General features: G+C 35.9%; 1 protein-coding gene across 1 annotated transcript; it reads right to left on the reverse strand.

The window, feature by feature from the left end:
* Nucleotides 1-4,288: 4,288 nt before the first annotated feature.
* On the reverse strand, nucleotides 4,289-12,807 carry MAT2B (methionine adenosyltransferase 2 non-catalytic beta subunit). Its single transcript, XM_063292456.1, has 7 exons — nucleotides 12,673-12,807; nucleotides 10,722-10,916; nucleotides 10,120-10,234; nucleotides 9,683-9,835; nucleotides 7,347-7,540; nucleotides 5,742-5,855; nucleotides 4,289-4,936 (listed from the first exon to the last, which is right to left on the reverse strand). Exons 1-7 carry the CDS (start codon nucleotides 12,733-12,735, stop codon nucleotides 4,766-4,768), a joined length of 1,005 nt encoding a protein of 334 aa, XP_063148526.1. The 5' UTR covers nucleotides 12,736-12,807; the 3' UTR covers nucleotides 4,289-4,765.
* Nucleotides 12,808-13,102: the final 295 nt, after the last annotated feature.

The raw sequence follows: 13,102 nt of genomic DNA on the forward strand, positions 1-13,102 counted from the left end.
CATTTTTCTTCATTGACTTCCCACTTTTTTGCAGCTTTAGATATTTATATGAATTACCACATTTATCACTTGGGCATCATTCTTTTTCTTTGTTCACACATCTTCTGAAATTATTAATGGAGATCCTTTGACATCATTTATTTCAATCTTATAAATGTACCCAACTGCTATTATACAGGGATGCACCCATGAATGGGGGAAAACCACTTCATATGTGCGAGTGGAGGAAGACAAAAACAAAACAGGATCAGAAGTTCAAAATTCTGCTTCCCTAAGACACGAGTTTTCTTTGTTACTTAAAAAGAGACTCTTAACAGATTGTTTAAAAGGTATCTGTGAAACACATATAAAAAAGCAGCAAGGGAAGCAAGGTAATTATGATAATTGGACAAAGCTTTTCTACTTTTTCAGTCATTATGTCAGAAAAAATGTTAATTAGGCTTAATTTTCATTAGATTGTGCTTGAGTTGCATAAAAAAATAAGCTTATACAATCTAGAGTATACACACAGACATATGTACACTTTGGTATCCATTTTTAAATTTTATGTAGAAATTACAGTAAATTCTGATGGACCAGATAAAGACTGTTTTAGAAATAAAATTTTATCTCCTTCTTTACTTGTATAATCCTGACTTCCTCTCCAAACACCCACACATCCATGGAAACAAATTTCTGTTGTGGAAACTCAGTGGGACATTGTGGGAATCTTCTCTTCAGGATTCTAGACATTGAATTCTATTACACTTCCACATCAAAATAGGACAGTTCACCTTCTATGCACAGTGACCATTATCTCTGGGCTACTGGAATAGGGGATTTTTCTACCCACTTTGCTCCCTCCTACTACTTTGCACTCATATGTAGATGGGTTGTACAAGGATTGTCACTCAGATTATTGAGATCATGGTATAACTGGGACAAAGAACAATTCCATTCTGTCTACTTACCAGGACTGCATCCTGCGTTTTTATAGGACTGATGAGATGTTCAGCAGTTCAATTATCAAGGACCAGTTTATTCAAATGAAAAAGCAGATTAGGATGTTTTTTTCTACATATACTTGAATAACAGTCTGTTTCCTGGTTCATTTTCACAGGGTATTTTTTGACAAATGATCCACTTCTTCAACTTCTGTCCTTTAAAACAACTTAGACTACAACCAAGAAGCATTCTGCTGCTTTCACCACAATTTAGGCCCCTCTTAGGGAAATTCTTCTCTAGAAAACCAGAGTCACATTCTAGGCATCCTAAATTCCAGTTTCTAAAACAAAATTATAATTCTTTAAAAGGAAGCTTATTGCTGCTTAATCCAAGTTTAAGCATTTTTTTTCTACAGCTGGATTGCACATAGCAACAGTGTTGATATATGTAGTGATCTGAAACCAAAACTAGGCTACAACTGGCAAATCATAGAAGTTAACGAATCAAATTTCTTACAATCCTAACATTAAAGTCAATGTCCATCCCTTTTTAAATATTTTTTTAAAACTGTAGCTACCTTGGAGGTTGCTAATGCATCTGGGTGGTACTGTTTAATTAATATATGTTTCTACTGGATATATTTCCAAGGAGTATTAAAAGTAAATCATATCCAACACTCAACCTTTCTAAGTTTTTAAAGCAACCATTATAAATTTATTGATCTAAAGTGTTGATTCCTTGTTTAGCCCAAGCATTCCAGTAAAACAACTTCCCTATTTTCAAATTTGACTTATTCTTCAGCATCAATTTTTCATTTTATTCTGTATGAAAAATGCATTTACTAACCTATGAACAACCAAATGTCCCTGGCTGGAAATAAAAATCCGTTTAGTATACCTGGAACGTACAAGTTGCCAGGATTTCAGGGCTGCTATACATGTGCTGTCCAAATTGGCCTAAAAAGGGGGATACAAATCTCATTCTCCCCCACAAAAAAATGTTAAAAATAAAATCCAATCATACAGTTGAAAATCTGGTAGGTTGAAGCATCATTATCATAAGGTAAGCTCAATTTGGCCAAAGGTATTTGTGGGGCTTTAGCCTGCCATAAAAATTTTCTCATTAACTTATCAGTATAAAGTATCTAATAGGAATTTATATTTACATCTGTCTTAGAATATACATTAATCTCGATGTAGTATTCATTTTGAAAACTTTAACCTTGCCCCAAAGACTTAATGGGACTTTCAACCATCAAGTTATATTCACTGACATTGCATTTATACATTTATACGTATTTAATTTAGCATATTATGAAATATTAAAAATATATATATAAACCCAAGTATTTTATTCAGCCTGTACAAATGGTAAATCCTAATCTCTTACAGTAATTCATAGATATAGAAGTTCTCAAAGGCAGCAAATTAGTCTTGTTCCAGTTAACAGTATAACCAGAGTATTAAAACATATTGCTATATGACTTCAATAAGCTTTGGTAATAACATTGCACAATTACCAAGGATAATATAATCAGCATGTAAGAACAATTTATATTCATTGTCAAATACCACTATACCCTTGGTATCTTGAAAATATCTAACAGAAGAAGCCAATGGTTCAGGAAACAAACTGAAAATTAAAGGAGACAAAGAGCATCCTTACAGATACAATGTAATTTGAAAGTTTGAAAAACAATTCCATTCTTAGTAACTCTAGCCATTGGGTGAAGATACCCAACTTAATCCAATGAACAAAAGATGGTGGACACCTGTATCTTCAATTTGATCTGAACTGTATCAAAGGTCTTCCTTCTCAGTATCCAACAAGATTAGAACAGCTAATTCCATCAGCTACAATATCTATAATATCAATCACCAGGTTGATGTTGTCAGGTGCTCGTCTATTTTTTTATAAATCCAGACTGAGATGGATGAATTATATTGTTTTATGTAGCCTCCTGGCCAGCGTTGCAGGAAATATTTTAGCATTAACTTTAAGCAAAGGTATTGGACTATAGTTTGTATGTCTTGTGGGAGCTTAAAATGATAAACAGAGAATAAAGATTAAATAATTATAACTCTGTAGGTGCCAGTAAGTCTGTTTCCTTTTGGAAGTCCATCTGGTTTGGGAGCTTTTCCCTGCTTCACAGATTGCAGAATTTCTGTGATTTCTTGTCAATGGCTATACCAATTTGATTTTATCTTCCTGAGAAATCTCTTCCATTTCAGTACTTCCCAGGAAATTGATAATTTTTTGTTGTTACCAGAATCCCTTGTTGATATAAGTGAATACAAACACCATAAAACTAATAGATTCTGTTTTGGTAAATAACTGTCCATCATTGGCCTGAACTGCAGAAATAAAACTTTCTTAGTGTTGTTGTTTCATGTCATAAGCCAGTAACTTTCTAGCTTTCTCTTATTAATATTTCTTGTTAATAAATTTCAAGGAGTATTCAAATTGTTCTGAGTGTAGTAGCTCCAGTACATGCTTTGCTGCTATAAAGGCCTGGATGTGTGTCTGTTGGGTTCTAGCAAATAACAAAAGTGAATCTTCAACTATCTTATCCAACTATATTAACATTAGAACTCTCTTTTTGCTGAGGTGAAAGCAATAATTGATACCCTGATGTATGCCTTAAATGTACCCCAGAGAGTTAATGGATTAGTAGAGGTCCTATATTATATTAAGCAGAGGTCCTCTACTTAAATATTTTTTAATATAGTCTATAAAGAAAGAACTCTTAGAAGAAATATATTCAAATACCATATAGAATTGGCTGATTTATATTGTTACATTTCATACTTAAGAGTCCCTGGAGATTGCAATGGGCCTACTGAAGAGTCTATAACTTGATACAGTAAAGTAGAAGAATTTTTTTAAAAAATCTAATTTGAAACGATTTTGAAGTACCTATGAAAAAAGTATATTCTATACATTTTGTATTTAAAAAAACCCAAATACCTATTAAGTCCTATGCTTGTAATGCCTTCCAACTTTGAAGAACAGTTAAGTTTTTTTTTTTCCACAAGAGATTTCCACGAGATGTCACTAGGGGTTTTCTGGGAGATCACAATTTATTTTAAAAATTATTTCAAATTCTGGCAACTTCACATTAAAGAGGTAAGTTTTGTTCTTTATTTTTAGTTTAAGAACACCGTTAATGCATATCTACAGGCCTCCACATGAAACAAATATAATATTGTAACTTCTGGACTATATTTGAACCTGAATGTGCAGGGGTTCCCCAAGGCCTGAAAAACATTCATTTTTGAGAAAGGGTAGTGAATTGTTTCATACAAAGCTTGAGTTTCAAGATGCAGCACAACGTGAAAACATGTGAAGTATAAGTACACATTCATTCCAAACAAAAATAAAGTTTTACTTTATTAGAATGTTTTAATCATATCTAAAGCAGCTCCAGTACTTTTCATTTTAATTTCAAATTGCATTGGAAACATTAAAGTTCTGCATTACAATGTTTGTTTGTTTGTTTATTTATTTATTTATAGTAATCAAGAAAATAAATGCCAAGAGATTCTATCCAACAATTTTAAACACAAAAATTGCATGTGAGGAAACATTCTCATACCACATTACTGATGACTGCAATAAGTGTAGATCACTAGATATTTATGATAAGGCAGTGATAAACATACAAGTATTAACAGCTTCAAACAAGGTTCATTTTTGCCAACACTTCTTACAATTTCACTAGTGCAAGACCATATTTTTACCTGATTGAACTTGAAACACAGAACGCTCAATACAAAACTATTCTTTCTCCCCCTTTTTAAAAAAGTGCCTCATACCATACTTACACTAAAATATTTACAAGCTAGTGGAAGACTGTCTGTCTCCATCTCTTGTCAGTGAGGAAAGGCCAAAGTGATTCCTTGATCCCAACTTGAAATGGAGTATGTTGACCAATGCCCAACATCCGAAGACGGGAACAGTCAAGCTGAGCATTCTTGGGACGAGGAGCACCCAGGACTGGGCTATCTGTAATCTTTAATTTCAGAGACCAATATACTTATTGTTCAGAATAAAAATATTAAAATGCATTTATTTCTAAGAATCCTTTCTCTCCCAGCCCAAATCCATTTTTTCCTCTCTCATTACTCAGCAACAAATCCTGAAATCTGCTAGTAGTGCAAAAATGGAACCAGAGACTATCTGCCAAAACACTTCTGAGCCTTAGTCTATGAATTCAGGAGACACATACAGAGACTGAAGTCATTTGTCTCTCACAAGAAGGTGCTTCTAAAGGTAGTCTTTGCTTGTAAATCAAGCAGAAGTTATTACATTTCCCCTTTACTAGGATCCTAGAGGCTGACAGAAGAGGGATAGATGAATTCATTTCTAGACTTGATACACTTGATAGTATTATTTCTCTAATTTTCCAGGCCCTTGATCAGCTCCATGGAATTCCTTGCACTTGCCTACATGGAATCACTTATTATGTGACTGTTTACATAAAAGGCTGGGGTAAAAGGGCCATTCAGATAGTCACTTATTGAAATGTGAGAAACTGAATCAGAAAGTAATTTTTCATCCTTTCCACATAGCATCTTAATTGCAGCTGAAATTTCTGGGTTACATTGTTATAAGCTTATCATTTGAACTACAGAAACAAAACACATTGTTTCCCAAACAGCCAAAGGAGGGTCAAATAAATGGATTATCAATTTCAAAGTTTTCATCAGATAAAGAGCAATTGTTCCTCAAGGATAACATCTCATAGCACAATATAAAACAAATGCCAAATGTCTATCAACTACAAGTTAGCTTTTCTCATTCTGTTAACTACTTACTGGTCTCAAGTGGCTACTAGGAAGATTGAAAGCATCAGCCATAGCACATGCCATTTCAAATTTGGTCATCTGCTCATTACCAGACCAGTGGAATGTTCCCTTAATGGATGGATCCTTGGAAAAGCAACAAATACATACAATTTTAATTAATTTTAATTTTCCTATGCTAAAAAGTTCCATGAAGGAAAAAAAAAATCCAAGCTTTGTAGGGAGACCATTCTTTTTAGACTAATATGAGAAGCAACGTTTACTCAATGAAATATTTTTCGCATTATCTCAGCAGATTTTTGTTTCCGCTATAGAATGTAAGTTAGCATACACAAATTCAACTCAGCTGGATGGTACTTTGTACACAATAGTGTTACTAGAAAACACTAAATGCCTTGATCTTGTCCAAAAGAATAGTTGTGTCTGTTTTACAACCATTTTTGTTGCAAATATAACCTAGCAATCCAAGATGCAGTACCATGATGCAAGATTTTTTTTAAAAAAAATCTCAGTGAGCTCCCTGAATATTAAAAGCTTAGCCTGGATAGAATTATCTAATGCTTTATGTGTTAAATGAATACAGGTCCTATACACAGGGCATTTAGATTGACTGTAGGAAGCTTCATAAAATAATGGACATCTGAAAGATGGGTGTACCTTTAATCACAGCTTCACAGCAGGTTTTTTTTTTTTAAATGTTCATTGATTTTCAAAGCTGGCAGGGAAATACAGAATGTACAGACATACATGGGGAGGGAGGAGTTGACAAAATTGCCCTTTTTGATGGAGATCCTGTTTCTTTTTAAATTTTGAAACCTATATTATAGCAGCTTTTTCAGAGAAGCAGAACACACCTCTACATTTATTTCATGTCCTTCCAACAACATTATTGTTCTGCCACCATGATTCCTGTTTCCCTATTATCTCAACCCTGAGAATAACTACAGTATCATATAGTATTATATTGTAACCACTTACTCTTGTACAAGTATTCTGCATGTTTTAATCAGACCTTTATTATGCTTTTCATGTTACAATGTAATCAGATACATATTACTATATGTTTTAGAAAGTCTGCATATATTCTTGAAACCTCAAATACATCACGAAAACCACATTATTTATTTTTATATTTATTTTAATTAATTAATTAGTATATATTAATATATTAATATATATTAATATATTAATATATATAAAGGTAAAGGTAAAGGTTTCCCTTGACGTAAAGTCCAGTCGTGTCCGACTCTAGGGGGCGGTGCTCATCTCCGTTTCAAAGCCTTGGAGCCGGCGTTGTCCATAGGACACTTCCGGGTCATGTGGCCAGCATGACTCACGGAACGCCGTTACCTTCCCGCCGAAGCGGTACCAATTAATCTACTCACATTTGCATGTTTTCGAACTGCTTGGTGTGCAGGAGCTGGGACGAGCAACGGGAGCTCACCCCGCCGCGCGGTTTCGAACCGCCGACCTTCCGATCGGCAGCTCAGCGGTTTAACCCGCAGCGCCACCGCGTCCCTTTATTAATATATATATATATTGTAAAATGTATAAAATGTGAAGCAGTCCTTAAAACCTTGATTTAGGTACATTTAATATACTTAGGAAAGTTCTTACCACCATTCTCCTCTCAGCTAGCTGTCGGCAAACAATGGCCACATCCTTGACGTAGGTAGGAAACCTCTGCTGCCAGTGGTCCATATTGGCTGATTTGTTATTGAATTGCACTTTATCAAACATAACTGTCACAGCACTCTCCTCCAACTTTTCAACTTCTCCATATAAAATAGGAATTCTAAGCACAGCAGCACCTAAGAGAAAAGAAAGAAAAGCCATAAATGTTAAACAAAATCAACTAAGCATATCCATGCAATTGCCCAGCTTGCTGTAAACTTCACACCAATAGAAAAAATGGAAAAGGGTCAGATTTAACTGGGACAAGCCTAATTATTTTAGATATGGTCTATGAACAACAAAAAAAGGCTGTAAACTGGAAACTGCTTCAAAACTGCTTGTAGCAATGTTTCTTAGAATAACTTCAATTGTCAATACTAACTCTACATAGCTTTGTTTATAATAATAATTTTGTCAATATAATCTTTCTTAGTGCAGTATTCTCACTGTACTAACATCTGGGAAACTACCAATATGAACTTGCAAATTCAATTGGTTCTGAAATACCTACAAGACATCATTTAAAAACTCAAAATATGAAGTTGCCTTTGCTGCTGCTCCTTATTATTTCAGTCTTTCCTCTTTCCCTTTCTATTATCTATGTAATGCACCACCTATTCAGAATATGATCCTTTTAATTTCCACCTGGCCATATGCAGCATTCTACCATTCCTTAAATCTTTCCCTTAAGAACATAGGAAACAGCTTGCTGGGTAAGCACATCCAACCCAGCATTATTTACAATGAAAGTCAATCACTAAAAAGTAAGCAAACAGGCATTTTGTAACTGCACAGAGATGCTTTTATGGTATTATGTCTATTTACCCCAGCCTGGTTTACTAATCGATCAAATTTATATTTTGAAGGGCTGAAATATTTTCATAAAGCCCATGATCGATAATTTATAAACCATCCTCCTCCCTGTCACTGTAATCACCTTTCTGTTCAAACACTGAAGGAAAAGACATTAGCTATTTCTTACAGATAGTAGATTCAATACTAAACCATTTTAATTTCTCCCTTTTTTTGAGAAGTTTACAATGCAATGTTAGTTTATTTACGTATTGTAGGTCACAAATTTCTTCACTCCAAAAGCTCCAGACAGGATGCAAAAGTAACAATATAATAACAGAATATAACAGAACACAAAATAAAACCACTATATAGTAACTACAGCAACATTCACATATTTGACATGGGGTTTAATCGAGCTGTCCTAATCTTTCAAGCTCTCCAGAAGAGTCAGGTATTATCCAATTTCCAGAAGGCCATGAGAATGGGGGCCATTCTTTGCTTGGAGGGTCAGCTGTTTCAAAGGAGGGGAGCTCCACAGAGAATGCCTGCCTCCATGCTCTCTCCTATTGCACCTCCTGAAAGAAGGGAGGCAGAGTTGACATGGGACAGGCAGATCTTCCCTTCCCTATAGCGTACTGGCCTCACTCCCTCTATATTCTCCTTTTAGCAAGCTCAAAGGCTGAGACAGTTGTGCTTGAAAAGGAAAACAGAGCCCATGACAGTAAATTAAATACAACCACTAAAATACTAAGAAAAAAATTGATGAATCTGTGTCCCTTGTGTACTGTTTATTAAAGTTAAAAATGGAGAAATTTTAAGACTTGCAAGTGCTGGTAAAAATGCAGTAGAATGCAGTCTTTTGGGAGGAAATGTTTGTCAAAGGAAGTGAAAAAGGCTCTAAGTAATAATCTTCTTCTGCTCATGTTGTTATATGGAATTAAGTGTTGGGTATCTCAAGAGAAACAAAAGTTAAAAATAGTGAAAATGAGGTACTTAAGTATGTGTGATAAAACAAAAAAAGATAAATAAGTAGCTGCTGAACAGCAATATATACAATTAAAATATGTTAACGCAATATGGCCTGGATGCTTTAACAACTCCAGAGGCACATGAAATACTTGAATGTCTAAGAAATGCTTTATTTGAAGTAAAACTAACAATTCAATTTTATGTGAGACAAAACCCATGATGGTTAATATTGGTATATGTAATTTGCGGAATAAGCAACTGGATTTTCTGAAATGCATCATTATAAAGCTACAATGTCAAAATACATTTTGACATGGTCTAGCTGTTAAAGGCCTGAGCTACTTTTGTATTAAAATTATATGGATTTTTCCACTCCTTCCTTCTTAGCTCATTTTAACCACAATTATGTATCTCTTTTTATTGCATTATTACCATGTATTATTTGTTAATCTCACTAACTGCTATTAAACAATAAAAAGGGGGGAGGGAAAATATGTACCCAAATTTAAACTTACCTTCATTGTTTTTTAAAACTGCTCTTTCACCTTCTAGTTTAGTTTTGCCATAGAGATTTAGAGGATTTGGAGCATCATTCTCCTTGTATGGAGGGTTTGTTCCATCAAATACATAGTCTGTACTAATGTAGATCAGAAATGCTCCCACTTGAGCTAAATTAGAAAGACATTTATCATAATTAAATGTAGCTAAGGGAATATTCCATCTAGCTTTCATTTCTCCAGTATATTATACCACTTAGAAACTTGCTGAATCACACCAAAGACCTTCTATTTAAAATAACAATCAGCAGATCCCACAATCCCCTTTTACCAAACCACGTTAATGAAACATTAACTGGCAGAAATTCTTCAACACTGGTCGATCTACCTATACTTAGAATATCATAGAAAATAATAATGTAACCTATTTTTTAAAACAAATCAATCATTTTTACCTGCTTCTTTTGCTATGATTCCTGAAGCAGTCACATTGAGCTGAGCAGCAGCATCTGGTTGACTGTCTACAACATCTGGCCTTCTCTCAGCTGCACAATGTATTATCACATGAGGCTGGAAATAATAAACCCATACGAGTAAGTTCATTTAAACAGGACCACCAAAGTTCTATTTAAATGCACAAATACATTCTACCTAAATTCCATATTATGTTGTTGTAAGACTAGTTTACCTGAGATCTACCAGAATGTATACAATACTTATCTATTCAAAACAGGGACTGTCCTTGGCTGTTTACCAACTGATGATTCCTGTTCGTTTTCTTTTGCCATTCCAAAGAAGTTGAAACATACAACAAAAGTAACAGAAAAGATTCTAGAAGTATGGTCTTACTTTTAATAAATTCAGTACAAGACTATTTCCCTGCAGTACCATTTTTTTCCAATTCAAGCATTTCATATAAATAAGGTCAAAACTGTTTAAAAACAGAATACTCATACTACACAGTGGATAGGAAATGCCAGTATCTAGGAAAACCAGTTAAATTATTGAATAAACAATTCTAAAGAGTATGAGATATTTTTCCTTTCAAGATTCTCACCTGAAAATCTTGGATTACATTGTGAATAGCAACAGAATCCAAAAGGTTAACTTGTTCAAACAAAGGGCGAGCTCTACTGTACCCACAGCCAAGAGCGTTCCAATTATTTACTTTAAATTCTTTATAAACAGCTCTGCCAAGGAGTCCAGTGGCACCAGTAATTAGGACACGTCTATTTGGGATATCAACATCTTCCTGTAAAACGAAAATATAGTCGTATCAAATTGTCAATATTTTTCCCAAAACTGCTTCATGCTCCTATGCATCTCTATCCTGTATTTTTACAAATTTAGTTGGAATTAAGTCACAAAATAGCCGCTTCAGTAATAATCTGTGCTGCACAAGAAGTTCAAATATTGAAAATAGCATACTCATGTACTGTGGCTAACAGTATCAGAAGATGACTATAATTTAGAAGTATTCATTCCATATTATTAAAATTGATCTCTACAAAAGGGTTAATTGAAGAATGTACTTTTTTTTTGTTTTAAACTGTCAAAACTGTTTTATTTTAAACCTTGCAAGGTGGATTATTTTCTTAAAAAAGCAAAACAACATGAAATTACTTTTTTTCACCTATCAGCCAGTAGTTTGTCTATCAAGATTTTTCAAGACAGAAAGGAGCACAGTTACCAAAAGTCCTGCTGAAGTTTTGCCTTCCTTGTTACTTTTCCAGGAAGTGTTTCCATTCAACGACTGATCAATGACCTTCACCTGCTTTCTGGAATTCTATCAGCATTATAGCTGATAGAATTGTAATTCCAATTGTTTATAAAGAATTGTTATTGGAATCACAGAAAGTTAAGGAATAATACTGAGCAGCATTTTTTTAATAGTTCTTTTCTCTTTTCTTTTTTTTTTCCTTTCATGACATGTCTTTTTAGATTGCTAGGTCTGACAGCAGGGTCTGTCTTGCCTTTGTTGATATGTATTGTCTGGGTTCTATATAACTTAAGAGCAGGCATAAATGCTTTAAAAAATTAAGCTGATAAACAAAGGGTTAATGGAATTTCATATCCCAAAAAAGCACTTAGACCAGTTTCAAGAAACACACAGTCTGTCCTTGAAGTAGAAAAAGCCCAAATACCTGACAGTTAACAAAACCATCAATTTTTTTGATCATAAGAACTAAGGATTACTTCAGGCTATGCAACTGAACCTAGATAGTAGAGGATCTCTTACTGAAACAGTGAGGAGGAGGAGGGGGGGATGCAGATTAATACAATATCAACCTATCCCACCTTAGTCAAGAGAAATAGTCTCCAAGTCCATATAGAGCCCCACTAGAGAGAAACCTTAGGAATTAAAAGGACAATTCAAAATATATTACTTCTCAATCTTTCATTTGTTTACTAGGCGTACAGTAGTGGAACTGTGGATACTTAGTTTTATGCAACATTAAGACTACGGTTTTACGGTTTGCCTCCACAGATATGGTATTTTTCACTAAAACAGCAAGCAACATTAAACGATCACGTGTATGAATGGATTATTTTAATAATTCTCCTCCCATACGCTACTTACTGGGAAAAAGAGAACTCCCTCTAGATCTCACTCCCCAGTGTTTACAATTGGTCGGCAAGGCTGTGCCATCTTGCACACCCAACCTGGCACCTCCAGCTGAGTTGGACCCCAAACCCTAAAACCTCCACCATAACTAGTGCTGGCTGGGGATTATGGGCGTCCTGGTCCAACACATTCAGAGAGCGCCAGCCGGGGGAACACTGCCATAAACACTGGCACGGGAAGAAACCCTCTCGAGCTCACGGAGATTTGCGAGCCAACTCAGGTCTGCATCCCGGGGACCCCCTCAGCCATCGTCCGCCCCCGGCAGAGCAAGGAGGGCGCCGCCGGGCCGGAAGGGTGAGGCGGCGCAGAGGAGGCGCGGCCACTTTGTTTACCGCGGAAAAGCCAGCGGAGAGGACGAGGGGCCTTGCGAATCCTTCCTCACCTCCTCGAGCCAGCAGCTCCCCGGCTCAAAATGGATGCGGAGCCCTTTCTCCCACCCGACCATCCCTCCTGCCTTGGTCCGGAGGCGCCGCTGCCCGCGTTCAGCTGGACACTGGCGGCGGCCGTCGCCCAAGGCCCACCCCCTCCTGCAGCCGCGCAGCTGATTGGTCCTTTCCGCCGCGGGAGGCAGGGCTCGGAAGGAGCTACTCACTGCGGATGTGCGAGCGCCCCCTCCTCCGAGGAAGCAGTTTGTGGCCATTCTTTGCACACAGTCTACAGTCCCGGAAATACTAGATAGAGCCGCAGTGCAATAAATTCATGAAAAGATCCTACCCCCGCCTTCCCCCATGAACTGAACGTCCTACTTCTTGTTCTGTCTCAAAACAAAACACTTCTTAGTCAGTGTAACATAACGCTACTGGTTTAGTATG

Source organism: Candoia aspera, chromosome 2 (assembly GCF_035149785.1).
Source record: "Candoia aspera isolate rCanAsp1 chromosome 2, rCanAsp1.hap2, whole genome shotgun sequence".
Taxonomy (NCBI): domain Eukaryota; kingdom Metazoa; phylum Chordata; class Lepidosauria; order Squamata; family Boidae; genus Candoia; species Candoia aspera.

Excerpts from the sequence above, each read along its gene's own strand:
- MAT2B (XM_063292456.1), bottom strand. The coding sequence starts at position 12,735 with ATGGTCGGGTGGGAGAAAGGGCTCCGCATCCATTTTGAGCCGGGGAGC. Across the intron at positions 5,856-7,346 it reads TAGCTGAGAGGAGAATGGTG|GATCCATCCATTAAGGGAAC; the intron begins GTAAGAACTTTC and ends TGCTTTTCCAAG. Across the intron at positions 4,937-5,741 it reads CTAGTAGCCACTTGAGACCA|ATTACAGATAGCCCAGTCCT; the intron begins GTAAGTAGTTAA and ends CTGAAATTAAAG.